General features: G+C 45.2%; 1 protein-coding gene across 5 annotated transcripts in view; it reads left to right on the top strand.

The window, feature by feature from the left end:
- Positions 1-842: 842 nt before the first annotated feature.
- PLEKHA2 (pleckstrin homology domain containing A2) overlaps positions 843-27971 on the top strand; it is a 115725-nt gene continuing 88596 nt past the window's right edge. Inside the window, exon 1 of one of the 5 annotated variants that reach the window (XM_058194486.1) lies at positions 843-969. Coding sequence is in view for 1 of the 5 variants with exons in the window: in XM_058194485.1 (XP_058050468.1) it covers positions 9859-10179 (321 nt within the window). In the remaining 4 variants the exon portion in view is untranslated. Of the gene's footprint in view, positions 970-9069; positions 9190-9843; positions 10180-27971 lie in introns of those variants that run through there. The other 4 variants (XM_058194488.1, XM_058194485.1, XM_058194489.1 and 1 more) reach the window with 4 other exon arrangements.

The raw sequence follows: 27971 nt of genomic DNA, 5'->3' as shown, positions 1-27971 counted from the left end.
CCTTCCTTCCTTCCTTCCTTCCATCCAACCTGCTGAAAAAAAATCAAGATAATCTTCCCTTCCCTTCCCTTCCCTTCCCTTCCCCTCCCTCCCTCCCTTCCTTCCTTCCTTCTAACCTGTTGAAAAAAATCATGACAATCTTTCCTTTCCTTTTCTTTCCTTTTCCTTCCTTCAGTCCAACCTGCTGAAAAAAATCAAAACCTTCCCTTCCCCTTCCTTCCTTCCTTCCTTCCTTCCTTCCTTCCTTCCTTCCTTCCTTCCTTCCTTCTTTCCTTCCTTCCTTCCTTCCGTCCAACCTACTGAAAAAAATCAAGATAATCTTCCCTTCCCTTCCCCTCCCTCCCTCCCTCCCTCCCTCCCTTCCTTCTAACCTGTTGAAAAAAATCATGACAATCTTTCCTTTCCTTTTCTTTCCTTTTCCTTCCTTCAGTCCAACCTGCTGAAAAAAATCAAAACCTTCCCTTCCCCTTCCTTCCTTCCTTCCTTCCTTCCTTCCTTCCTTCCTTCCTTCCTTCCTTCCGTCCAACCTGCTGAAAAAAATCAAAACCTTCCCTTCCCTTCCCCTTCCTTCCTTCCTTCCTTCCTTCCTTCCTTTCTTCCTTCTTTCCTTCCTTCCTTCCTCTTCCGGAATTCCAGCCCCACTTCAAATCTTCTAGGCATGAATGACCTTGACTTCTGCCTGACCAATTCTGTTAGATCCAAGCCAAAGAGGACGGATGGTTGCATAGCAACTTTGCTAAATTGGATCACATGCTCAAGCCACAAAAGAGACTTATGCAAAGATGAGCAGAATGCGCTGCGTTCAGAAGCATGAATAGTCAAAATCCCCAAACCCACACAGCCTTCTTGTCTTTTTCTATTATTATATTTTTTTTGTTCAGCCGTCTTTACAGGCAGGCGTTAGCTGCGCCGAACTCTGGCACAACTGGATGGTGGCGAGCGGCACTTCAAGCAAAGAGGCTGCGTGTGGTAAGAAGCGACTAACTTTCCAAAGGTCTATAAATAGTTCTGCAGCATAATGTGTGATCTCTGATGTTTGCAAGGAAAAATATGTTTTTAAATGTAGATCTCAGGCAGTCACAAGACCGGCAAAAGGCAACCGGGCTTCGGATTTTAAAAGTAGGGAACGTGACGGTTACTAGGGAGGAAGCAGGAAGTGATTTCTGAAAAAGGGGGGAAAAAAAGAAAGAAAAAGAAAAGAAATTCAAAAGAGAATCCTAAAGAACTAAACTTAAGTGAGGAAGCTGCGTCTTCTCTGAAAGAGGAGGGCGGCTCTTTAGCAGAAGAAACAAAGGAGGAAAAAGTTCCTGCAAGTTCTGACATTGCAGTTTCTGCAAAGATAAAAGGTTTTTTAGTTCATTTAATAAACCCTGGTTTAATAACCGATTCACTGGTGCTGAAATTCCGGCGTCCTGAATGGAATCCCTATTCACTGCCATTAGCTAATACTGTCAGCCAAGAAAAAAACTGATCTTGAAAGAAAACTAGGATATAAACTAATGCAAACCACCTAAGAACCAGAGACGGGCAGGGAAATAGAACGGCATCCACAATAGTTCTTAGAACAAATAGTACTTACAACTTACGACCTAAGTTCTCTCACCCATGTAGCTTATGATCTATCCTGTCTCAAGATAGGCAGGCATGCATTTCAAGGCTGTTGCAAAAACTAATGAACAATAATAGGATAGGATAGGATAGGATAGGATAGGATAGGATAGGATAGGATAGGATAGGATAGGATAGAATTTTTCATTGGCCAAATGTGATTGGAGACACAAGGAATTTGTCTTGGTGCATATGCTCTCAGTGTACATAAAAGAAAAGATACAACACAAATGGTAAGTTTTCAGAATGTTGATAATACCAACCTCCATCTTACTCAGATAATTTCTTCTGCTGGTTGTCTAGGAGTTACTGGGACAGACTGGCAAAATCCAGGGGTATAATAGTTGTCACTCACGGCTCACATTCTGGACATTTTTGGGGGTGCAGAGAATGGCCTCGTTTTTTGCAATCTGTCTCTAAACCAGTGGTGAAATCCAATTTTTTTTACTACTGGTTCTGTGGGTATGGCTTGGTGGGCGTGGTATGGTTTGGTGGGCTTGGCAGGGGAAGGATATTGCAAAATCTCCATTCCCTCCCCACTCTAGGGCCAGCCAGAGGTGGTATTTGCCGGTTCTCTGAACTACTCAAAATTTCCGCTACCGGTTCTCCGAACTGCTCAAAATTTCTGCTACCGGTTCTCCAGAACCTGTCAGAACCTGCTGGATTTCTCCTCTTCGCTAAAGGCAAAGATTCCAAGAAGCAGGATATATTTTTCATGCACATTTGTTTGCCCTGGAAGTTATCATCCTCCAGCAGGATAAACAGATTTTCCAGGCTTTTTTCTTCTTCTTCTCAACTTTGCTGAGTCTTCTTGGCATATTGCCCTGTTTGGAATGTGCCATCGGGAAAACCAGTCTCCTGCTGGAAAAAAAAAAGAGACATAGCTTCAGAGGCCAAACTTCACCTAGGGATGATACCTCCAGTGTCTCAATTTCACACGTGGTGTTAAACTAAGTTTGCTAATAGCCACAATGGGTCGAGCTAGCTAGATGCATAATGTTATGCAATTGATTTTGATAAATAAATAATGCCTGGCTAGAAAACAGTATTGACAAATAAAACTGAATGGACCTTAATGTGTTCCAAAAATTTCTCCTATATATATATTAAAAAAAGTCCATAGGCATTCAGTTCACGTCACAATGATGTCACCGCAGGGGTGAGTTCTACTCAGGGGTGAAATCTACTTACTTTTCTTACTGGTTCAGAAGTAAGATTTTGCATGTGCAAAACGTAAAAAACACATTACTTTCTGGTTAAAAGCTTAAAAGCTTTGTTCCGCCATCGTTATCAGATCCCCGAACTACCGGCCACAATCGCTACCGGATCGCGTGATCTGGTCCAATCCAGGAGCATTTTACCCCTGCCTCTACTTACCTTTAGTACCGGTTCACAGCAGGATCGCACACACATACTTGCTTCTGTGCATGCACAGAAACTTCCTGATGATGTTGTAATCAGTGTGCGGAGCCTCCCCCCAGTTTTACTGCCAGTTCTCAAGAACCGGTTTGAACCGGGGGCAATGCACCACTGTGTCACAGGCACTGTAATCTCATTGCACAAATGATATAAATCTCACCCTATATAATGCACACGGAGACTTTTAATGCTGGGAAGGTTGGTTTGTATTGATGGCACAATTCAAACTTAAATAAAATGTTAGTCCTCTCTTAGTAATTTTTTTTTTTTGGTCACAACAGTATACGTAAACATAGACATAAAACAACAACACATCATAAAAGAAAAGAACATATATATGAGCAAAAGTATGCATCAACTATATTAATTAGATATAATGAAAGGGAACAATAGGACAGGAACGGTAGGCACTTTTGTGCTCTTATGCATGCCCCTTATAGTCCTCTTAGGAATGGGGTGAGGTCAATAGTAGACAGTTTTTGGTTGAAGTTTTTGGGATTTTGAGTTGAGACTATAGAGTCAGGTAGTGAGTTCCAAGCGTTAACAATTCTGTTACAGAAGTCATATTTTCTGGAATCAAGTTTGAAGCGGTTGACATTAAGTTTGAATCTATTGTTTGCTCTTGTATTATTGCGATTGAAGCTGAAGTAGTCTTTTACAGGAAGGATATTGCAATAGATGATTCTGTGTGTTAAACACAGGTCATGTCGGAGTCGGTGGAGTTCTAAGTTTTCTAATCCCAGGATTTCAAGTCTGGTGTTATAAGGTATTTTGTTTCTTTCAGAGGAGCGGAGAACTCTTCTTGTAAAATATTTCTGGACACGTTCTATTGTATTAATGTCTGAGATGTGGTATGGGTTCCAGACAGGTGAGCTGTATTCAAGAATAGGTCTAGCAAATGTTTTGTATGCTCTGGTTAGTAGTGTAGAGTTTTTGGATTCTCAATTTCCCTTTTTAATTTCCAGCTTTTTAATTTCCTATCAAGTTTACTTACTTAGCTATCTGTCAAGATTGCTATTAAAAAGTGGATAGCCTACTGCCAAAGACCACTACTAATAAGTAGGTTCAAGACACAATCTGCCCAAGATACTTCTGTCACTGTGTAGATTTTCAAAGTAGTAAATCAGTAAGCGAGTACATAAATATTTCTTTTAACAGCATAGTCATCCCGTTTTCAACTATCCCCACAATGCAAAAGTACCTATAGATTTTAGTTTTTCCAGTAAATACTTCCTGGAAATTCTGCGTTAAGAAATACTACGTGTTGGGAAATTCTGGGCAAATTTTCCAAGCATTTATGGGGATAGGAAACTCTGTAAAAGGGAACTTGAAACATAGCTCTCTGCAGGCTTAGTCCTACACCCCAATATGGGGACCTCACAGGCTCTTTCGGTCTTAAGTCAAAAGCAATGTTTACACAACTCCCATCCTATTAAAACAAACGGTTTACAAGTCACAACAGCTCAATGAAAACCAAACAAGCCTAATTTCGTCTCAGTTTGTTATCTAAACTGGATTATCTCATTAAGCCACATGCTCAGAGGTGGGATTCAGTTAGTTTGCATCCAGTGATGGGTTTCAATTTTTTTTACTACCGGTTCTGTGGCTTGATGGGCGTGGCAGGGGAAGGATACTGTAAAATCTCCATTCCCACCCCACTCCAGGGGAAGGTTATTGCAAAATCCCCATTTCCTCCTGATCAGCTGGGACTTGGCAGGCAGAGAATAGATGGGGCCGGGGCCAGTCAGAATTTTTACCACCGGTTCTCCTATATATATATATATATATTTTAAAAAGTTCATAGGCATTCAGTTCACGTCACAATGATGTCACCGCAGGGGTGAGTTCTACTCAGGGGTGAAATCTACTTACTTTTCTTACTGGTTCAGAAGTAAGATTTTGCATGCGCAAAACGTAAAAAACACATTACTTTCTGGTTAAAAGCTTAAAAGCTTTGTTCCGCCATCGTTATCAGATCCCCGAATTACCGGCCACAATCGCTACCGGATCGCGTGATCTGGTCCAATCCAGGAGCATTTTACCCCTGCCTCTACTTACCTTTAGTACCGGTTCACAGCAGGATCGCACACACATACTTGCTTCTGTGCATGCACAGAAACTTCCTGATGATGTTGTAATCAGTGTGCGGAGCCTCCCCCCAGTTTTACTGCCAGTTCTCAAGAACCGGTTTGAACCGGGGGCAATGCACCACTGTGTCACAGGCACTGTAATCTCATTGCACAAGTGATATAAATCTCACCGTATATAATGCATACGGAGACTTTTAATGCTGGGAAGGTTGGTTTGTATTGATGGCACAATTCAAACTTAAATAAAACGTTAGTCCTCTCTTAGTAATTTTTTTTTTTGTCACAACAGTATACGTAAACATAGACATAAAACAACAACACATCATAAAAGAAAAGAACATATATATGAGCAAAAGTATGCATCAACTATATTAATTAGATATAATGAAAGGGAACAATAGGACAGGAACGGTAGGCACTTTTGTGCTCTTATGCACGCCCCTTATAGTCCTCTTAGGAATGGGGTGAGGTCAATAGTAGACAGTTTTTGGTTGAAGTTTTTGGGATTTTGAGTTGAGACTATAGAGTCAGGTAGTGAGTTCCAAGTGTTAACAACTCTGTTACAGAAGTCATATTTTCTGGAATCAAGTTTGAAGCGGTTGACATTAAGTTTGAATCTATTGTTTGCTCTTGTATTATTGCGATTGAAGCTGAAGTAGTCTTTTACAGGAAGTATATTGCAATAGATGATTCTGTGTGTTAAACACAGGTCATGTCGGAGTCGGCGGAGTTCTAAGTTTTCTAATCCCAGGATTTCAAGTCTGGTGTTATAAGGTATTTTGTTTCTTTCAGAGGAGCGGAGAACTCTTCTTGTAAAATATTTCTGGACACGTTCTATTGTATTAATGTCTGAGATGTGGTATGGGTGCCAGACAGGTGAGCTGTATTCAAGAATAGGTCTAGCAAATGTTTGGATGCTCTGGTTAGTAGTGTAGAGTTTTTGGATTCTCAATTTCCCTTTTTAATTTCCAGCTTTTTAATTTCCTATCAAGTTTACTTACTTAGCTATCTGTCAAGATTGCTATTGAAAAGTGGATAGCCTATTGCCAAAGACCACTACTAATACGTAGGTTCAAGACACAATCTGCCCAAGATACTTCTGTCACTGTGTAGATTTTCAAAGTAGTAAACCAGTAAGCGAGTACATAAATATTTCTTTTAACAGCATAGTCATCCCGTTTTCAATTATCCCCACAATGCAAAAGTACTTATAGATTTTAGTTTTTCCAGTAAATACTTCCTGGAAATTCTGCGTTAAGAAATACTACGTGTTGGGAAATTCTGGGCAAATTTTCCAAGCATTTATGGGGATAGGAAACTCTGTAAAAGGGAACTTGAAACATAGCTCTCTGCAGGCTTAGTCCTACACCCCAATATGGGGACCTCACAGGCTCTTTCGGTCTTAAGTCAAAAGCAATGTTTACACAACTCCCATCCTATTAAAACAAATGGTTTACAAGTCACAACAGCTCAATGAAAACCAAACAAGCCTAATTTCGTCTCAGTTTGTTATCTAAACTGGATCATCTCATTAAGCCACATGCTCAGAGGTGGGATTCAGTTAGTTTGCATCCAGTGATGGGTTTCAATTTTTTTTACTACCGGTTCTGTGGCTTGATGGGCGTGGCAGGGGAAGGATACTGTAAAATCTCCATTCCCACCCCACTCCAGGGGAAGGTTATTGCAAAATCCCCATTTCCTCCTGATCAGCTGGGACTTGGCAGGCAGAGAATAGATGGGGCCGGGGCCAGTCAGAATTTTTACCACCGGTTCTCCGAACAACTCAAAATTTCCAGTTGTTGTTTAATTACTTGAATCCCACCACTGCACGCACTGGCATTGCATATTACAGATATAGTCCTCAACTTATAACCATTCGTTTGGTGACATTAAAAGGTAAAGGTTCCCCTCGCACATACGTGCTAGTCGTTGCCGACTCCAGGGGGCGGTGCTCATCTCCGTTTCAAAGCCGAAGAGCCAGCGCTGTCCGAAGACGTCTCCGTGGTCATTTGGCCGGCATGACTCAACGCCAAAAGCGCATGGAATGCTGTTACCTTCCCACCAAAGGTGGTCCCTATTTTTTTTACTTGCATTTTTCACATGCTTTCGAAACTGCTAGGTTGGCAGAAGCTGGGACAAGTAACAGGAGCTCACCCCGTTACACGGCAGCACTAGGGATTCAAACCGCTGAGCTGCCGACCTTTCGATCGACAAGCTCAACATCCTAGCCAATGGCACTGAAAAAAAACTGACTTGTCTTGTGGCTGTTTTTGACACTTACAACCGGCTCATCACATGATCAAAATTCAGCCGCTTAGCAACAGGCATGCATTTTGTGATGGCCGCTGTGTCCTGGGGTCCTAATGGGAGATGAAGTTGTGAGAGCTTCATCACTGGAGGTTTTCAAGAAGAGTCTGGATTGCCATCTGTCAGAAATGGTGTAGGGTCTCCTGCTTGGGGGTGGATGGGTTTGAGCTAGACCAGGGGTCTCCAACTTTGGCAACTTTAAGACTTGTGGACTTCAACTCCCAGAATTCCTCAGCCAGCTTTGCTGGGAGTTGAAGTCCACAAGTCTTAAAGTTGCCAAGCTTGGAGACCCCTGAACTAGATGACCTACAACTGTGATGGTAAACCTATGGCATGCGTGCCACAGGTGGCGCACAGAGCCCTCTTTGTGGGCACACCAACCGTTGCCCCAGCCCAGCTCCACTGCGCATGTGGGCGTACCTCCCGCTGGCCAGATGGTTTTTGGATCTCTGCCGTGCATGCGCAGGGGTTGGGCGCATGTAGGGGATACGTGTGTACATGTGCAGGGGAAGGGGCGCATGCATGTGGGGGGGTGCAAGTTGGTGCAGGAGGCTTTCCAGACCCAAAATAAGGTGTGGGGGGGGCTCATGCGGTACCCTCGCGCCCCGTTTTGGCTTCCAGGTTGGTGCCGGCGGCTTTCCAAGCCCAAAACAGGGCATATCTCCCGCTTGGACCTGGAAAGCCAAGGGGGGCGGGGTGGGACGGATATGTGGGGGATGCATGCACTGGGACGTGGTGGGCTTTAGCCAGTTCGCACCACTTCAGGAGAACCGGTTGTTAACTTTCTGAGCAGTTTGGCACACTGGTTGTTGGAAGAAATCATTAGGGCAGAGAACCGGTTGTTAAATTATTTGAATCTCACCACTGGACGCATGTGCGGGGATGCATGCACTGGGACGCATGTGCGGGGCGGATGTGCAGGGGTGTTCACATTGCATTTCGGCGCAGGCGCCTGCATTTGCGCATGCGTGTGTGCTTTGGGCACTCGGCACCAAAAAGGTTAACCCTCACTGACCTACAAGGTCCCTTCCAATCTGTTAATCTACCTGTAAATGCGGTCAACTTTTTTAGGACCTTCCATGAAGCAAAGTCACCCCGGAAGCCAGCTTCACTTAACAACCGTGTTACTAACTTAGCAGCTGCAATCATTCACACCTGTGCCTTAAAACTTTCCGTAGCCAAGAAAGGCCGTTGGGAAGTCCGTTTTGCCCCCATTTTACGACCTTTAGAAGGAAAGTCGAGGACCACCTGTAAAAAGCCAGGATCTGGGGAGCCCCTTTCGGCGCACTCTAGATTTTAAAATCTCAGCGGCTGAGCAGAGCCTCTAAGTTTCCAAAGTATGGCAACTTCATCCAAAGCCCGTCCGGTTCTTGCCGGCGAGGAGGAAGGGGGGCCAAAAGCGAGGATGCTCCGGGCTGCCGTCCCCACCGAGGGCTGCGGACTCGGGGCACCGACGGGGCGGCACCCAGGCAGGCGACGGCCGAGGCTTCGCGGGCGCTGCCTGCGCTCAACATCCGGGGCCGGCTCTGGCGAATGGGAAGCGTAACGAACCCGGAAAAAAAGGAAAGAAAAAGAAAAAAAGAAAAGAAAAGAAAAAGCCGCGGCGGAGAGACGGCAGCGCGATCGTCCGGGGGTGGGGGGGGTGGGGGGGCGGACGGCAGCCGGGCGCTTACATCCAGCCTGGACGACGCTTGCAATCTCCCTGGCCATGTGCGGGGGACCCGCCGGCTGGAGCCTCCACGCCCGCCACGAACCCAGCAGGGCGGTGAGTCTGGCCGATCAGCTGTGTGTGCCTGTGTGCGCGAGCGCGCGTGTGTGTGTGTGTGCAGCAGTCGGGCCGGCCGAGAAAAGCGCGTGGGACCCCTTGGGGTGTGTCTGTGTGTCTATAATATCTGTCTGTCTGTCTCTGTGTTTGTGTGTCTGTAGCTGTCTCTCTGTGTGTGTCTATCTGTCTGTGTGTTTGTGTTTGTGTGTCTGTCTCTGTGTGTGTCTGTCTGTGTGTTTGTGTGTCTATCTGTCTGTGTGTTTGTGTTTGTGTGTCTGTCTCTGTGTGTGTCTGTCTGTGTGTTTGTGTGTCTATCTGTCTGTGTGTTTGTGTGTCTGTATCTGTGCGCGCGTGTGTGTGTGTCTGTAGCTGTCTGTGTGTGTCTGTGTCTCTCTCTCTGTCTCTCTGTGTGTTTGTGCAGCAGCCGGCCCGGCCGTGGAAAGCTCGTGGGACCCCTTGGTGTGTGTGTGTGTTTGTGTCTGTCTGTGTGTTTGTGTATCTGTGTGTGTCTGTGTCTGTCTGTCTCTTTCTCTCTCTCTCTCTCTCTCTCTCTGTGTGTGTGTGTTTGTGCAGCAGCCGGGCCGGCCGAGGAAAGCGCGTGGGACCCCCGTGGGAACGTCGCGTTGGAGAGGGTTGGATGGATGCCCTTTTCGGGGAGGGACCGAGTAGATGCCCTTTTCGGGGAAAAGGAGGAGGAGGAGGAGGAGGAGGAGGGATGGGGTGGTGTGCGTGCTGCGCGCACCCGAACACACCCACCCGCGTAGGGGCTGGAGCTTGGGGCGGGCGCGCCGCTGGAAGGACGGGAAGGTGGCGCAATGGGTCGGAAGAAGCCGAGGAGGGCCCGGTGTGGAAGATGAGCTGCAGCCGGCCTTCCCTCCCGGGGCTCCGGAGCGACGGTGGGTGCCAGCGGAGCCCAGGGTCCGACGCTTTGGGCGCCAGGGTGCGGCTCCCGCCGGCGCTTTAAGACCAAGCCAAAGAAGTCGGAAACAGGTTCGCTTTGACTCGCTTGAAGTCCGTCCGGGGAGAGTTGCTGGCGGTTGGCAGCCGAGGAAGTGGGCGTAGGGTTGGGGCAAGGGCTTGGCAAAGTTCCGCTTTCAGCCTTTTTGGTCGCCCCTCCTTTTCTTCCAAATGGATTTTTCTAGAGAGCCACTTGAAATTGCACTCCAGGGCAGAGAGATCTCTTGCGACCTAACCAATGGGCAGAGAGGATCACAGCTGATCCGGCCTTGGACCCTCGCTTTTCCAGCCGACCCCCCGGGGTGTACGGTTGTGCTGGAATCTTGTATTGGCACAAGGGTTAGAATACAGGAGTGCAGTCTAACTGACTGCTCACTCCAGCGGTTCAACTCTCACCAGGCTCAAGGTTGACTCAACCTTCCATCCTTCCGAAGTGTGTAAAATGAGGACCCAGATTGTTGGGGGCAAGAGGCTGACTCTGTAAACCGCTTAGAGAGGGCTGTAAAGCACTGTGAAGCGGTATAGAAGTCTAAGTGCTATTGCTATTGTCCTTCCTTCCTTCCTTCCTTCCTTCCTTCCTTCCTTCCTTCCTTCCTTCCTTCCTTCCTTCCTCTCTTCCTCTCTTCTTCCCTTCCCTCTGCCCACTGCCAGCAGTTTGATCCTGAGTGGCTCAAGTTTGACTCTGCCTTCCATCCTTCCGAGATGGGTAAAATGAGGATCCAGATTGTTGGGGGGCCATAGGCTAACTCTATACCGCTTAGAGAGGGCTATAAAGCACTTTGAAGCGGTATATAAGTCTAAGTGCTACTGCTATTGTCCTTCCTTCCTTCCTTCCTTCCTTCCTTCCTTCCTTCCTTCCTTCCTTCCTTCCTTCCTTCCTTCCCTCCTTCCTCCTCCTCCTTCCCCTCCCTCCCTCCCCCTCCTTCCTTCCTTCCTTCCTTCCTTCCTTCCTTCCTTCATTCCTCTCTTCTTCCCTTCCTTCCTTCCTTCCCTCTGCCCACTGCCAGCAGTTTGATCCTGAGTGGCTCAAGTTTGACTCTGCCTTCCATCCTTCCGAGATGGGTAAAATGAGGACCCAGATTGTTGGGGGGGTCATAAGCTGACTCTAAACCGCTTAGAGCAGACTGTAAAGCACTTTGAAGCGATATATAAGTCTAAGTGCTACTGCTATTGTCCTTCCTTCCTTCCTTCCTTCCTTCCCTCCTTCCTTCCCTCTGCCCACTGCTAGCAGTTCGATCCTGACTGGCTCAAGGTTGACTCCGCCTTCCATCCTTCCGAGGTGGGTAAAATGAGGACCCAGATTGTTGGGGGGCAAGAAGCCGACTCTGCAAACTGCTTAGAAAGGGCTGTAAAGCACCGTGAAGCGGTATATAAGTCTTAAGCGCTGTTGCTATCAATAGGTCCTTTTCTCGATTCCGAAGCCAAGGCCTTCTGATCCTTTTAGGAACAGGGAACGTCCAGCCCAAACTTTTATCCAAAGCTGAACTGTCTGCAGTCCTTGGTCGCTTGGTCTATTCAGCCTTTCCCTGCACAGCAGTCAGCAGGCAAAATCTTGAACTTTTCATTCTCTTATCAGGTGCACAAGTGGACTTAGCTGCAAAAGTGCTGGATTGTGAGGCAAAAGAGGCTAACCCTCCTACTTTCCAAGATAGTTGTGTTTGTTTACTTTTTTTTTTAAAGTGCAATTCAGTATCCTTTGAGTAGGCAAAATATATTCTATTTGATGTCAGAAAACAGAGATACAAAGTGTATATAAAAAATGTTACCTTTGGGTTTGCTTAAGTTCAGCTTTTAATGGGGCCACTGGAATTCAAGCTGGTTTGCAGTGTGATTTTTTTTTTAAAAAGTGGGTCACAGAATAGTTCCCCTGCAAACATTAATATGGTAAAATTAAATTAAAACGTTTTATTAGATTATAGAATAAAATATAAGATACAAAAAGAAATGGGAAGACATGGGGGGAGGGGAAAAAGAAGAATTAAGAGGTTGATCCTCAAATGCATGCTTGAGCCAAAAGTCTAAAAAGTTTGGTCTAAAACAGGGGTCTCCAACCTTGGCAACTGTAAGACTTGTGGACTTCAACTCCCAGAATTTTTGCTGGCTGAGGAATTCTGGGAGCTGAAGTCCAAAAGTCTTAAAGTTGCCAAGCTTGGAGACCCCTGGTCTAAAAAGTTTAAATGCAGTATTTTTTGGTTGTTTTTGTTCTTCTGTTTCATCATTCTTGGAGACATGCCTGGACATGTGTGATTTTTTTTTGTGAGGGGGGGTTGGGTTAGAAATTGTCTCCTTCTTAGGGCTGAGAGAAAGTGACTGGCTCGAGATTACCCAGCTGGCTTTGTGCCTAAGACTAGAACTCATGGTCTCCTAGTTTGTAGCCGTTTGTTGTTTTAACCACTACACCAAACTGGTTCTCAAATAAAATTTTGGTTTGTTTGTTTGTTTTTAACTTTTGGCTAAAGGCAGGGTTTTTTTTTTGGCAAGAGAGGTGGCTGGTGAGGAGGCTTTTAACATGGTTTGGGATTCCCGTTAAAGGGGATTTTAAACCTCTCTCCGTATTCTCCCTGCTCTCTGTCTGACTCAGCCCCTTACATATCCTAGTTATATTGAGAGAAGGAAAAGAAAGAATTAAGAGGTTGATCCTCAAATGCATGCTTGAGCCAAAAGTCTAAAAAGTTTGGTCTAAAACAGGGGTCTCCAACCTTGGCAACTGTAAGACTTGTGGACTTCAACTCCCAGAATTTTTGCTGGCTGAGGAATTCTGGGAGCTGAAGTCCACAAGTCTTAAAGTTGCCAAGCTTGGAGACCCCTGGTCTAAAAAGTTTAAATGCAGTATTTTTTGGTTGTTTTTGTTCTTCTGTTTCATCCGATTCTTGGAGACATGCCTGGACATGTGGGGTTTTTTTTGGGGGGGGGATTAGAAATGGTTTGCCATTGTCTCCTTCTTAGGGCTGAGAGAAAGTGACTGGCTCGAGATTACCCAGCTGGCTTTGTGCCTAAGACTAGAACTCATGGTCTCCTAGTTTGTAGCCGTTTGTTGTTTTAACCACTACACCAAACTGGTTCTCAAATAAAATTTTGGTTTGTTTGTTTGTTTTTAACTTTTGGCTAAAGGCAGGGGTTTTTTTTTTTGGCAAGAGAGGTAGCTGGTGAGGAGGCTTTTAACATGGTTTGGGATTCCCGTCAAAGGGGATTTTAAACCTCTCTCCGTATTCTCCTTGCTCTCTGTCTGACTCAGCCCCTTACATATCCTAGTTATATTGAGAGAAGGAAAAGAAAGAATTGGGCATGAAAGAATTCTTGCAAAGCTGCAAAGGACAAGGCTGGGGGATGTAGATACACAGAGAGTGCTCGACATACAACCGCAACTGAGCCCAAAATTTATGTTGCTAAGTGAGAAATCGGTTAAGTGAGTTTTGCCCCCGTTTTATGACTTTCCTTGCCACATTTGTTAAGTGAATCCCTGCAGTTAAATTAGTAACACGGCTGTTCAATGAATCTGGCTTCCCCATGGAGGTCAGAAGTGCGCAAAAGATGATCACGTGACCCCGGGACATTGCAACCGTCATAAATGTGAACCCGGTGTCAAGCATCGGACCGTAAATCACATGACCATGGGGATGTTGCAAGGTCGTCGTAAGTGTGAAAAACAGTTATAAGTAACTTTTTTCAGTGCTGTTGTGACTTTGAACAGTCACTAAATAATTCAATGTTGTAAGCCAAGGACCACCTGTAGATGTGTTTGAATCTGATAATAATAATAATAATATTTTAATTTGTATACCGCCCTTCTCCCAAAGGACTCAGGGCGGTGAACAGCCAAATAAAAACAACAATCAAATACACACAATACAGATAAAACAGTAGCTAAAAAACTTATTCAAATTTGGCCCAAATTTAAAATACCTTTAAAATCCTAAAAAACTAATTAAAAATTAAAAAACCCATAAAAAACATCTAAAAATTCTATGCCAGTCCTGCGCGGAAAAATAGGTACGTCTTAAGCTCGCGGCGAAAGGTCCGAAGGTCAGGAAGTTGTCGAAGTCCAGGGGGAAGTTCGTTCCATAGGGTAGGAGCCCCCACAGAGAAGGCCCTTCCCCTGGGGGCCGCCAGCCGACATTGCTTGGCTGACGGCACCCTAAGGAGTCCCTCTCTGTGAGAGCGCACGGGTCGGTGGGAGGCAAACGGTGGCAGTAGGCGGTCCCGTAAGTAACCCGGTCCTAAGCCATGGAGCGCTTTAAAGGTGGTAACCAACACCTTGAAGTGCACCCGGAAGACTACAGGCAGCCAGTGCAGCTTGCGCAGGATTGGTGTTATATGGGAGCTCCGAACAGCTCCCTCTATCATCCGCGCAGCTGCATTCTGGACTAACTGGAGTCTCCGGGTGCTCTTCAAGGGGAGCCCCATGTAGAGAGCAGTGCAGTAGTCCAATGCAATGATGGAAAGTATGGACTGGTGCTGCACGTCTGTGGCCTGGCTAAGCTCACTTTTAGCTCTGGTCGCATCTGCTGTTAGCACGCACACAGCCCTTGCCTTCCCCCATCCTGCCCTCTGGGAGTTAAAAATATTTTCCTCCTGGAAATTAAATTAAATAATTCCGCTTTCTCTTGAAGCTACAGGTATTCTGAAATGGCAAATTGCAGGCAGTTCTCAGCTTACAGCCATTCGCTTGTGCTTGTTCAAAGTTACAACAGGCCTGAAAAAGTGACTTCTGACCATTTTTCACATTGATCACCATTGCAGCATAAGCCCTGTGGTTAGAATGCGGTACTGCAGGCGATTTCCGCTGACTGCCAGCAGTCCGACAGTTTGATTCTCACTGGGCTCGAGGCTGACTCAGCCTTCCGAGGTGGATAAAATAAGGACCCAGATTGTTGGGGGCAATATGCTAACTCTGTAAACCAGGGGTCTCCAACCTTGACAACTTTAAGCCTGGTGGACTTCAACTCCCAGAATTCCCCAGTCAGCTTTGCTGGCTGGGGAATTCTGGGAGTTGAAGTCCACCAGGGTTAAAGTTGCCAAGGTTGAAGACCCCTGCTGTAAACTGCTTAGAGAGGGCTGTAAAACACTCTGAAGTGGTATATAAGCACTATTGCTATTGATGTCTTATCTCTATTTCTGTCACTGTTCTATCTGTCTGTCTATTATCTATCTATCTATCTATCTATCTATCTATCTATCTATCTATCTATCTATCTATCTATCTATCTATCATCTGTCCATCTTAATCTATCAGAATGCAGTATTACAGGCTAATTTAGCTCACTGCCAGAAGTTCGAATCTCACCAGGCTCAAGGTTGACTCAGCCTTTCATCCTTCCGAGGTGGGTAAAATGAGGACCCAGATTGTTGGGGACAAGAGGCTGTAAACCGGTTAGAGAGGGCTGTAAAGCACTATAAAGCGGTATATAAGTCTTAAGCGCGATTGCTATTGTCCTTCCTTCCTTCCTTCCCTTCCCTTCCCTTCCCTCCCTCCCTCCGTCCCTCTCAGTGGTTAGAAAGCAGTATTGAAGGCTAACTCTGCCCACAGCCAGCAGTTTGATCATGACCAGCTCAAGGTTGACTCAGCCTTCCATCCTTCCAAGGTGGGTAAAATGAGGACCCAGATTGTTGGGGGCAATAGCCTGACTCTGTAAACCGCTTAGAGAGGACTGTAAAGCACTGTGAAGCGGTATATAAGTCTTAAGTGCTGTTGCTAGTCCCATGGTCACATGATCAAAGTTCAGCTGCTTGGCGACTGAGTCATATTAATGAGGGTTGCAGTGTCCTGGGATCATGTGATCACTTTTTCTGACCCTGTGGCAAGCAAAATCAATGAGGAAGCCAGATCTACTTAACAACCATGATGCTAACTTGACAAGTGCAGTGATTCTTATAACAACTGTAACAAAAAAGCAATAGAATAGAATAGAATAGAATTTTTTATTGGCCAAGTGTGATTGGACACACAAGGAATTTGTCTTGGTGCATATGCTCTCAGTGTACATAAAAGAAAAGATACGTTCATCAAGGTACAACATTTACAACACAATTGATGGTCAATATATCAATATAAATCATAAGGGTTACCAGCAACAAAGTTACAGTCATACAGTCATAAGCGGAAAGAGATTGGTGATGGGAACGATGAGAAGATTAATAGTAGTGCAGATTTAGTAAATAGTTTGACAGTGTTGAGGGAATTATTTGTTTAGCAGAGTGATGGCCTTTGGGAAAAAACTGTTCTTGTGTCTAGTTGTTCTGGTGTGCAGTGCTCTATAGCGTCGTTTTGAGGGTAGGAGTTAAAACAGTTTATGTCCTGGATGTGAGGGATCTGTAAATATTTTCACGGCCCTTAAACTTGCTGTTAAGCAACAGCACTTAGACTTATATACCACTTCACGGTGCTTTACAGCCCTCTCTAAGCGGCCATCATATTGCTCCCAACCATCTGGCTCCTCCTTTTACTGACCTCAGAAGGATGGAAGGCCGAGTCAGAAGCGAACTGCTGGCAGTCGGCAGAATTAGCCTGCAATGCTGCGTTCTAACCACCACGGCTCTGTATAGAAAGCTGGTAAAATAAGGCAAAACGTGCTGAACGTAGCAATGGAAATATTGGGCTAAGTTGTGGCCATAAATCGAGGACTGCCCGCATATTTTACGATCCGTGGGATGAGGGGCGCTTATTCTGGGCTTTGTCCTTTGTTCTCTATCTGACAGTTTGTCTGCACGCATGCAACCGACCAACCCGATAGCACCAAAATAGAACAGTTGTACCTTGAAACTTGCCAGCCTTTGGGTGTCTGGCACTTCTTTTCATACTATGAGAACTGAAAGCAGGACGTGCAGTCCCCTATTACGGTATCTCCGGCGAGATTAGGCACAAAAAGAAAGTGAGCAGCTGGCTGGACTGAAGCTACACACTGTGTCAAAGCGAGGATTTGAGTTTTGCTCACCTTGGGCTAGTTTCAACTGTTAATCTGATTGTTTGGCCTCCTTTTTTTAAAAAAAAGAAAAGGGTGTTGTTGTTTTTTAAAATATCCTTTTCTGCTTCTCTTTTGCTCATCAGATTGAACAAGAAGAGAAGCTAGTCTTGCCAATCACAGCTGAGACCTGGTCTGTAGGGAACCAAGTGGGATAAAAGAGGAGGCAGGACCAGGGGTGTCTTAACACTGGCAATTTTTAAGATTTAAGATTCAGATTAACAAAGTTGAAAGGGACCTTGTAGGTCATCTAGTCCAACCCCCTGCCCAAGCAGGAGACTCTATACCCGTGATGGCGAACCTAAGGCACGCGTAGCCATATCAGTGGGCACTTGAGCCTCAGCCGAAGAGATTGTAAAAAAAATCCTTTTAAAAGTAAAAAATAAAAAATTGGCCACGCCCATGCAGTCACATTTCCCTCCCCTCAACCAAGCCACAGAACCGGTAGTAAAAATTTTTACATTTCACCAACTGGGTTAGTGCATGTGGAACTTAGCAAAACTGGTTTTGAATGAGGCACATCTTGGATCACGATTTAATAATTTATATCCTGCTTTTTCTTAGAGCAGCTTACCCTGTTTCCCCGAAAATACAACCGGGTCTTAGATTAATTTTTGCTCCAAAAGATACATTAGGGCTTATTTTCTGGTTAGGTCTTATTCTGGGGAAAATACGGTACTAAATGCACCCATTTGGCTGACTATCTTAACTGGGGCTTATTTTGGGGGTAGGGCTTATATTACGAGCATCCTGAAAAATCATGTTAGGACTTATTTTCCGGTTGGGTCTTATTTTTGGGGAAACGGGGTAGATCACAGTCCTTCCTCCATTTCCCCCCCCTCCAGTTCCAGATCGACCTCGACTTACGACAACAAGCGGGACCACAACTTCTATCGTTGAGCGAGGCAGTTGATAAATAGGTCTTGCCTGGTTTTTAAGACCATTTTTGTCACGGTTGTTAAACGCATCACACGGTTGTTAAGCAAATCTGGCTTTGGCATTGGCTTTGCTTGTCAGGATGGTCGCAGGTGGTGAAGACATGACCCCCCGGAAATGACGCAACTCTTGTAAATATGTGCCGGTTGCCCGAATTTTGATCACGTGATTGTGGGGATACAGCAACAGTCATTAAGTGTGAGAACTGGTTGTGTAAATCACTTGGTTCAGTGCCGTTGTAATTCAGACCGTCACTAAACAAATGCTTCAAAGTTAAGGACATACCTGTATATTGCACCGAGAGAGAATTGAACCAGCTAGGAAGCTTGTATGTCCACGAGTGAATTAGAACAGGGGTCTCCAACTTTGGTCCCTTTAAGACTTGGGGACTTCAACTCCCAGAGTTCCTCAGCCAGCTTTGCTCTGGGAGTTGGAACTCTGGGAGTTGAAGTCCACAAGTCTTAAAAGAGCCAAGTTTGCAGACCCCTGAATTAGAGCCTTTTTTTTTTTACATACATAGTTTTTTATTAGTTTAAAATATGACATACAAAGAGAAAACAAAAGTAAATATTAGGGAAATTAGGGAAGGGAAAAGGGAAGTGGATAGTGGGAAAAGGAAAAAAAAGGCATTGACTTCCGACTTCTTTGGTGCAGTAAAATAAGGCATTAACATCTACCCTCAGCTTCTTACTTCTATATAATATTATAAATAAGCCGAATGGGACGCGGTAGCTCAAGGGACTAGGATGCTGAGCTTGTTGATCGAAAAGTCGGCAGTTCAGTGTTTGAATCCCTGGTGCTGCCGTGTAACGGGGTGAGCTCCCGTTATTAGTCCCAGCTTCTGCCAACCTAGCAGTTTCGAAAGCACGTAAAAATGCAAGTAGAAAAACTAGGGACCACCTTTGGTGGGAAGGTAACAGCGTTCTGTGCGCCTTTGACGTTGAGTCATGCCGGCCACATGACCAAGGAGACGTCTTCGGACAGCGCTGGCTCTTAAACTTTGAAACGGAGATGAGCGCCGCCCCCTAGAGTCAGGAACGACTAGCCTGTATGTGCGAGGGGAACCTTTACCTTTACCTTATAAACAAGCCATTTCTATAGCAAAAAGTCTGTCTAATCGGTGAAACCCCAAATCAAAGTTTCATTTTTCCCCACCTCAAGCACAAAGTTCAGAAGTGGTTTCCAAGTAGAAATAAAAGTATTTGTGGTTTCCCCCCCACCCCCCTTTAATCAGATTCGAACCTTTCCTTAACCATCATGCTGCTACAATGACAGCCAGGGGAACCTTTAAAACAATCCTTAAAAGTGAATGTGTCTTTCCTTTCTGTCAGTTACAGGGAAGGCCTTGACTTACAACAGTTCATTTAGTGACCATTCAGAGTTACCACGCGCTGAAAAAAAAAGTTACCACTTTTGCAGCGTCCCCGTGGTCACGTGATCAAAATTCACACGCTCAACAACGGGTTCATATTTATGACCGTTGCGGTGCCCCAAGGTCACGTGATCCCCTTTTGCGACCTTCTCGCAAGCCAAGTCAATAGAGAAGCCGGATTCATTTAACAACCAGGTTACTAATTTATCAACCTCCAGTGATTCATTCCACAACTGCAGCAACAAAGGTTGTAAAATGGGGCAAAACCTGCTTAACAAATGTCTCGCTTAATGACAGAAATTTTGGGTTCAATTGAGGTCGTACGTCGAGGACTACCTGTATTGTGAAGGGTTCTTATGTTCTCTGTCCTTTCTTATCCCTTCTATATTTTTTTACTTTCCAGGCACGACTTCTTTACAGATAGAAAATTGACAGGTAGCATTTAGTGACAGGCTAGAAGAAGAAAAAAAAAAACTTCCACTTTTTAACGTTCTGCTGATTAACTTGCTACTTATCTTGCACCTGTGTTATAAGTTTTTAAGGGGCAAAAAAAACAACAACAACCTGGTACCCATATATAATCTATCCATGCTTATCTGCAGCCTTGGGAAAAACTTATTTTAAGATTATTCAGCTTCGCTAGGTAAATATGTCTGGGCATGAATAACTGAGATAGTTGGCTTTTCTTGCTTTAGCTGTTGCTTTGCAGCCAAACCAAGATTGCTTTCACATCCAGTGTTCCTCTTTCCTTCGCATTATTTATGTCCTGGGCAAAGGTTCGTGTGTGCATCTATGTGTTTATTCCGGGCGTCTTCCTCCTTTGCAATCGATAAGTCGCCGTGTGGTTGAACATTAGGAGAGGAAGCTGGGCAGACTGAAGACGCTTAGGAACTTGGCAGCGGTCTCTGGAATGAAAGAGGATTAGCTTAACTGTTGCGTTCATCCAAGTAGCCTCTGGTGGCTCAGACTGCTAAGACAGTCTGTTATTAACAGCAGCTGCTTGCAATTACTGCAGGTTCAAGTCCCACCAGGCCCAAGGTTGACTCAGCCTTCCATCCTTTATAAGGTAGGTGAAATGAGGACCCAGATTGTTGGGGGCAACAAAAGTTGACTTTGTATATAATATACAAATGGATGAAGACTATTGCTTGACATAGTGTAAGCCGCCCTGAGTCTTCGGAGAAGGGCGGGATATAAATGCAAATAAAAAAAAGAAGTCTTTTTTTTTTTTTGGTAGTTGGACGTTTCAGTCTTTGCCAACAGAATGAAACCTTCTCCCATTGAACAGAATAGCAAACTAACAGAATTGGAAGAGGCCTTGGAGGTCTTCTAACTCTGCCGAAGCAGGAAACCCTATACCAGTGATGGCTAGCCTTTTTGCCATTGCGTGCCAAAAGCGGGGAAGGTGCGGGGTGGGGGGAGTGTGCATGTGCCCACACCCATAATTATATGCGCCCTGCCCCCCACGCTCCCCCCACTTTTGGCACGTGATGGTCTGGTGGGCCCGGTAGGCCCATTTTCTGCTCTCCCCAGGCTCCAGAGCCTCTCTAGGAGCCTGGGGAGGGTGAAAACAGCCTTCCCTACCACCCCTGAAGGCCCTCCAGAGCCCAGAAACGACCCATTTGCTGACTTCTGATGGGACCAGAAGTCCCATTATTTGCTCTCCTCAGGCTCCATAGCCTCTTTAGGAGCCTGGGGAGTGCAAAAACGGGCTTCCCCATCCCTCTGGAGGGGAACCGGAGGCTGGAAATGGCCCGTTTGCCGACTTCCGGTCCCACCAGAGAGAGGCTCTAGAGCCTGGGGAGAGCAAAAAACGGGCCTTCTCCACCCCCCAGGCCCTCCAGAGTCAGGAAATAGCTGGTTACCCTACTTTTGGTAGCCCCAGAAGACTTGAAAATCAGCTGGCCGACACGCACATGTGCGCCAGAGCTGAGCGCGTATACCCACTGATATGGCTCCATGTACCACCTGTGGCATGCTTGCCATAGGTTCGCCATCATGGCCTATACCATTTCAAGCAAATGGTTGTCCAATCTCTTCTTAAAAACTTCTTAAAAACTTTTAGTGTTCAAGCACCCACAATTTCTGAAGGCAAGTTGTTGGTTGATTGTTCTCGCTGTTAGGAAATTAGTTAGTTCTAGGTTGCTTCTGTCCTTGATTAGTTTCTTGCTTCTTGTCCTGATTTCTGGTGCATTGGAGAATAAGTTGACCCCCTCTTCTTTGTAGCAGCCCCTTACATACACTGCTATCGCATCACCCCTAGTTCTTCTTTTCATTAAAATAAAAGTAAAAGTACCCCCGTATATGCATGCTAGTCATTTGTGGCTTCAGGGGCAGTTCTCATCTCCGTTTCAAAGCCGAAGAGCCAGCGCTGTCCGAAGACGTCTCCGTGGTCATGTGGCCGGCATGACTCAACACCAAAGGTGCACGGAAAGCTGTTACCTTCTGTTACCAAAGGTGGTCCCTATTTTTCTACTTGCATTTTTTACCTGCTTTTGAACTGCTAGGTTGGCAGAAGCTGGGACAAGTAACAGGAACTCACCCTGTTACGCGGCGCTAGAGAGTCGAACCACTGAACTGCCGACCTTCTGATCAGCAAGCTCAGCGTCTTAGCCACTGAGCCACGGCGTTACACATTTCATTAAGTTACACATACCCAATTCCTGCTTTCATTCTTTATACGTTTTAGCCTCCAGTCCCTTAATCACCAGATTGTCACCACATCCCCAAGGTCACATGATCAGAATTCTGGTACCAGGATGTATTTACAATGGTTGTGATGCCCCAAGTTCGCAAATGTTCACCATCTGTGAACTTCACAGCCAGTTTCTGACAAACAAAGTCAATGGGGAAAAAATGGAATTTGTTTTATCAACTCTGTGATTCCCTTAAGTGTAGTGATTTGCTTAACAACCGTCTCATAAAGGGTCATAAAAGTGGGTATGACTCACTTAACAACTGCCTTGCTTAGCCGCAGAAATTTAAAAGCAGATATAAAGGTGTGATTCTTTTAAGCCCATTTATGTACAGTCAGAGCTGGGACTAGTGATGAGGTGTCTGGGATGAGATTAATAGCTTATGTGTCATCGTATTCATGTCAATTCTTACCAACCACATAGATTTTCTCCAGATCGATCAATCTGCAACCGGTTTTTCAATTCTTCCATCTGTGCAGCTATTATTCAATCCATGTGCCTTGCTGTCTTTCTCCTTTTTCTGTTTCTTTCTACCTTTCCCAGCATTGTAGCAGGGGTGAAATCTAAAAATTTTCCCTACCGGTTTGGTAGGTGTGGCTTAATTGGTGGGTGTGGCTTAGTTGGTGGTGTGACTTGGTAATCAGGTGACTGAATGGGCATGGCCAATAATAATAAATAATAAAAATAATAAAGTATACAAAACTTGGGAGCGCACCGGTCTACCTTCTTTAAAAATAGAGGCACCGGTCTACTAATTGCCTTTTTTGGAGAGCACACCAATCTACCTTCTTTAAAAATAGAGGCACCGGTCTACTAATTGCCTTTTTTGGAGAGCACACCAATCTACCTTCTTTAAAAATAGAGGCACCGGTCTACTAATTGCCTTTTTTGGAGAGCACACCAATCTACCTTCTTTAAAAATAGAGGCACCGGTCTACTAACGGCCTACAGTGCAGATCAGCTGTAGTGCGGCCTTTGAAGCACCATTTGAAGCAGTCATTTAAGGCCGTTTGCAGCTATATCACCACCGAGCGCTTCAGGGACAGAGAAGAGGAGCAGCGAGGCATGAGCCATGGGCGGGGGGAACAGGGATTTTTGTTACCGGTTCTCTGAACTACCCGCCCCCATCGCTACTGGATTGCGCGATCCGGTCCGAACCGGGAGCATTTCACCCCTGCATTATAGACTTCTTGAGAGAGTTAGGCCTTCTCATAATACATCCCAAAGTGGTGGGTACATCAAAAAGAGGTGGAGATTAAGAATGTAATCTGTATTGTTAAACAATGACATAAACCCGGACAGCAACGATGTTTATTAAGCAGTAACAAAATGTAAAACAATAGAAAATCAACAAAATCTTAAAAGAAAAGAAAAGAAAAACGGCCCTTGAACAAAGCCTGTGCTGTGTTGATTGTGATTCCGATGGAATTATTGGATTTGATATAGCTATCCACTAACTCTGGACCAGGGGTGAAATCCAAATTTTTCTACTACCGGTTCTGTGGGCTTGGCTTGGTGAGCGTGGTGTGGCTTGGTGGGCATGGCTGGGGAAGGATACTGCAAAATCTCCATTCCCACCCCACTCCAGGGGAAGGATACTGCAAATCTCTATTCCCACCCCACTTCAGGGGAAGGATACTACAAAATCTCCATTCCCACCCCACTCCAGGCGAAGGATACTGCAAGATCCCGATTCCCTCCCCACTCCTGGGGGAAGTATATTGCAAAATCTCCATTCCCACCCCACTCTGGGGCCAGCCAAGGTGGTATTTGCCGGTTTCTCCGATCTACTCAAAATTTCCGCTACCGGTTCTCTAAACTGCTCAAAATTTCCGCTACCGGTTCTCCAGAGCCTGTCAGAACCTGCTGGATTTCACCCCTGCTCTGGGCCTATGGAGGCCAGAGACGTTGCTTCAAATAAAGAGAACGGTTGTTGTTGGTTTTTTTGCATTTATATCCCGCCCTTCTCCGAAGACTCAGGGCGGCTTACACTATGTTAAGCAATAGTCTTCATCCATTTGTATATTATATACAAAGTCAACTTATTGCCCCCAACAATCTGGCTCCTCATTTTACCTACCTTATAAAGAATGGAAGGCTGAGTCAACCTTGGGCGTGGTGGGACTAGAACCTGCACTAATTGCAAGCAGCTGCTGTTAACAACAGACTGTCTTAGCAGTCTGAGCCACCAGAGGCCCTTTTGCTTTGCAGAAGGCGTTTTTGTTAGAAGAGCTCTATCTTGGGAACGTCGTTTCCTAACCGGATTTTGATCTTCAGAAAAAAAATATTTAGGGTTCAGATTCCTTTCTTGAAAGGCTCTTGAATCCAATTCTCTCTCTCTCTCTTTTTCTTCTTTACTTTCTCTTCAGTAAATAGCAGGCACTTTGTCCCCAAGAAGATTATTTTGTTCTCCTTGGGTTGTCTCGCCATCTAAGTATTAATTCTTTCTATTTTCTTTAAAGGTTTTTAATACTCCTGCAAACCTCCATGTTAGTTCTCCATGGCTGATTGCTATCTGGCTCTTGTTACCTGGGTTAGGAGTAATTGAGAATTGAATGCAGATAGATTGAACGGACCTTAGTCATTTAGATATCACAAGTAGCTGTGCAAATGATAGTTGATGAATCTATTTGCCTGGGAAAGGAAGTACAAACTCTCTCTCACTCACTCTCTCTCTCTCTCCCCCTCCCTCCCTCCCTCCCTCCCTCCCTCCCTCCCTCCTTTATGCCTATATCAGTGGTGGGATTCAAGTAATTTGACAACCGGTTCTCTGCCTTAATGATTTCTTCCAACAACCAGTTTGCCAAACTGCTCAGAAAGTTAACAACCGGTTCTCCCGAAGTGGTGCGAACCGGCTGAATCCCGCCACTGGCCTATATATAGATACGAAGAAACAAATTCTGTGTCAAGGTCCATTTGCATCAAAACCATTTCAACATTTTAAAGAGAGAACTTGATTCTCTTTAGCTCAGCAAGCTAAATGTAGTTTCCAAAGTCCTTGATTATTATTTTTTTTTAAAAATATCTTCTATTGTTGTTGTTGTTGGTTTTATTGAAGTGGGTGGGGGGGGTGTTTGCTTAGTTTATGGCAAGTGACTTTGGACGGCAAGGATATTTGTGTGCATGCACAACTCGGGTTTGTGGCATCAGGCACATGACGCGCAGCAGAATTTCATAAAAGGAAGTTGAATTTGCAAAAGCGGTAATACCACAGTGTTGTAAATCTACCATCCAACCAACCTTCCCCCACGCTTTCTCTCCGGATGGATGACCTACAAGTGGGGCTTAGGGTGCCTCAACACCTCCCGTTCTCTCTTAAAAGGAACGGAAGACCTATTTTAATTTTTTTTTTTACTTTTTGTGAAACAAATACAGTTTCTGCTTTTTTTTTTTAATTTGCATTTATATCCCGCCCTTCTCCGAAGACTCAGGGCAGCTTACACTGTATTAAGCAATAGTCTTCATCCATTTGTATATTTACATACAAAGTCAACTTTTATTGCCCCCAACAATCTGGGTCCTCATTTTACCTACCTTATAAAGGATGGAAGGCTGAGTCAACCTTGGGCCTGGTGGGACCTGAACCTGCAGTAATTGCAAGCAGCTGCTGTTAATAACAGACTGTCTTAGCAGTCTGAGCCACACAGATCCGTGCTTGAACATCATTTATCCTTGTTCAACACGACTGGCCCAGCAGCCGTTAAAACTGAGGCTAAGCAAACAAGCAGGGCTTTAAAGAAAGTTAGGGAACTTATAGAAGTGCAGGCAGTCCTCGACATACAACAGTTCACTTAGTGACCATTATAACAGCACTGAAAAAAAACCCTGACTTACGACCACTTTTCACCCCCCGGACCTTTGCAACGTCCCCCTGCTCATGTGATAGACATTCGGATGCTTGACAACTGACTCACAGTTTATGACGGTTGTGATCCCCTTTGGTGACCTTCTGACCAGCAAAGTTAATGGGGAAGCCAGATTCACTTAACAACCGTGCTGTTAATTGAACAGCCGTGGCAAGGGAAGTCCTAAAACGGGGCCAAACTTGCTTAACAAAATTCTCAGCAACTGTTGTGCCTCGTCCGCTTTCCCCGCAGCCGGGCCTGTCTTATCTGCTTCCGAACGCTGAGGAATGTCCTAGCATGCCTCCCAGCCCCAGCCCTGGCTCCATGCCCAGACAGGCCGAAGAAGAAGAAGTGCCTCCAGCCCCTAGCCCTGGCTCCATGCCCAGACAGGCTGAAGAGGAAGAAATACCTCCAGCCCCCAGCCCTGGCTCCATGCCCAGGCAAACAGAGCAACTAGACCCCTCCCCTTCCCCCACAGCATGTGAGCCTGAGGAAGGTCAATTACCAACAGCTGCAGACTGGAGTGACCCTCCTTTCAGGAGAATTGATAAGCAGCGTCAACAGAAGGAAGGGAGGGGCAGGCCTGGATAAGTGCTGAGTCATGGAGCCACACCCCATGGCCTATATAAAGGATCTGCTTTCTGGCATTCTCTGAGTCAGGCAAAGTCTACCTTATCTTGCTGAAGTCACTTCCTGGTCTCCTGCCTACCTTGAGAACTTTGCTAGGACTTTGGCAGAGCTGCAGTGGCACGCCTGATTCGGATTTCCCTGACCCGGCCGTCAGCGGAGGAGTGGGACACGACAGCAACATACATTTTGGGCTCAATTGTGGTTGTAAGTTGAGAACTTAGAGTTGATATAATTCTATAGGTTGTGATGGTGAATCTATGGCCCGTGAGCCGTCTCCCCAGTTTAGCTTAGCTGCGCCTGTGTGCGCCTCCTGCCAGCTAGCTGATTTTTGGGTCTCTGCCGCACATGCGCTGGGGCGTGCAGGAAGGCCACATGCACATGTGCAGGGGGCGGGGCACATGCGGGGGGCACGCGTACATGCGTGTGGGGTTTGGGTGCATGTATTCGCGCACACACAGGTGCGTGCTTTGGGCACTCCGTCCGGAAAAAGTTAGCCATCACTGCTATAGGGGTTAAATGAATCTTTATGTAAGTATGGCTATATACAATTTCTTAAGGTTTATTTATTTATTTAATTTTATTTTTTTATTTGTCAATCGTATATAAGATAACAGGCAAAAGTATAAACATAATTTGGATACATGAAAAGAGTAAATAAAAAAGGAATATTAGGACAGGGACGGTAGGCACACTGGTGCTCTTATGCATGCCCCTTACAGACCTCTTAGGAATGGGGTGAGGTTAACAGTTTAAGCTTAAAGTTTTGGGGGTTTGGGGAAGAAACTATGGAGTCAGGTAGTGTTTTCCAGGTGTTGACCACTCTGTTGCTGAAGTCACATTTTCTGCAATCAAGTTTGGAGCGGTTTACCTTGAGTTTGTATCTATTATTTGCTCATGTATTGTTGTGGTTGAAGCTGAAGTAGTCATTGACAGGTAAGACATTGTGGTAGATAATTGTATGTACTATGCCTAGGTCAGATTGAAGTCTACGTAGTTCTAAATTGTCTAAGCCCAAAATTTGAAGTCTGGTGGCATAAGGTATTTTATTGCGGGTAGAGGAGTGGAGGACTCTTCTTGCGAAATAACTCTGGACTCTCTCGATTGTATTTTTGTCAGATATGCAGTGCGGGATCCAGACAGATGAGCTGTATTCAAGGATTGGTCTAGCAAATGTTTTGTATGCTCTAGTTACTAGTGTAATATTACCAGAGAAGAAGCTACACAAGATTAGCTTAACAACTCTTAGTACCTTTTTGGCAATGTTGTTACAGTGGGCTCTGGGACTTAGATCTTTAGAAATGAGTACTCCAAGGTCGTGGACAGAGTGAGGGTCATCTACAAGGTCATGTCTATCTAATTTTGTATTTTACAAAATCTCATGAAAATG

This window comes from Ahaetulla prasina, chromosome 9, assembly GCF_028640845.1.
Source record: "Ahaetulla prasina isolate Xishuangbanna chromosome 9, ASM2864084v1, whole genome shotgun sequence".
NCBI classification, from domain to species: Eukaryota; Metazoa; Chordata; class Lepidosauria; order Squamata; family Colubridae; genus Ahaetulla; species Ahaetulla prasina.
This window is presented reverse-complemented; position numbering and strand designations above follow the sequence as displayed.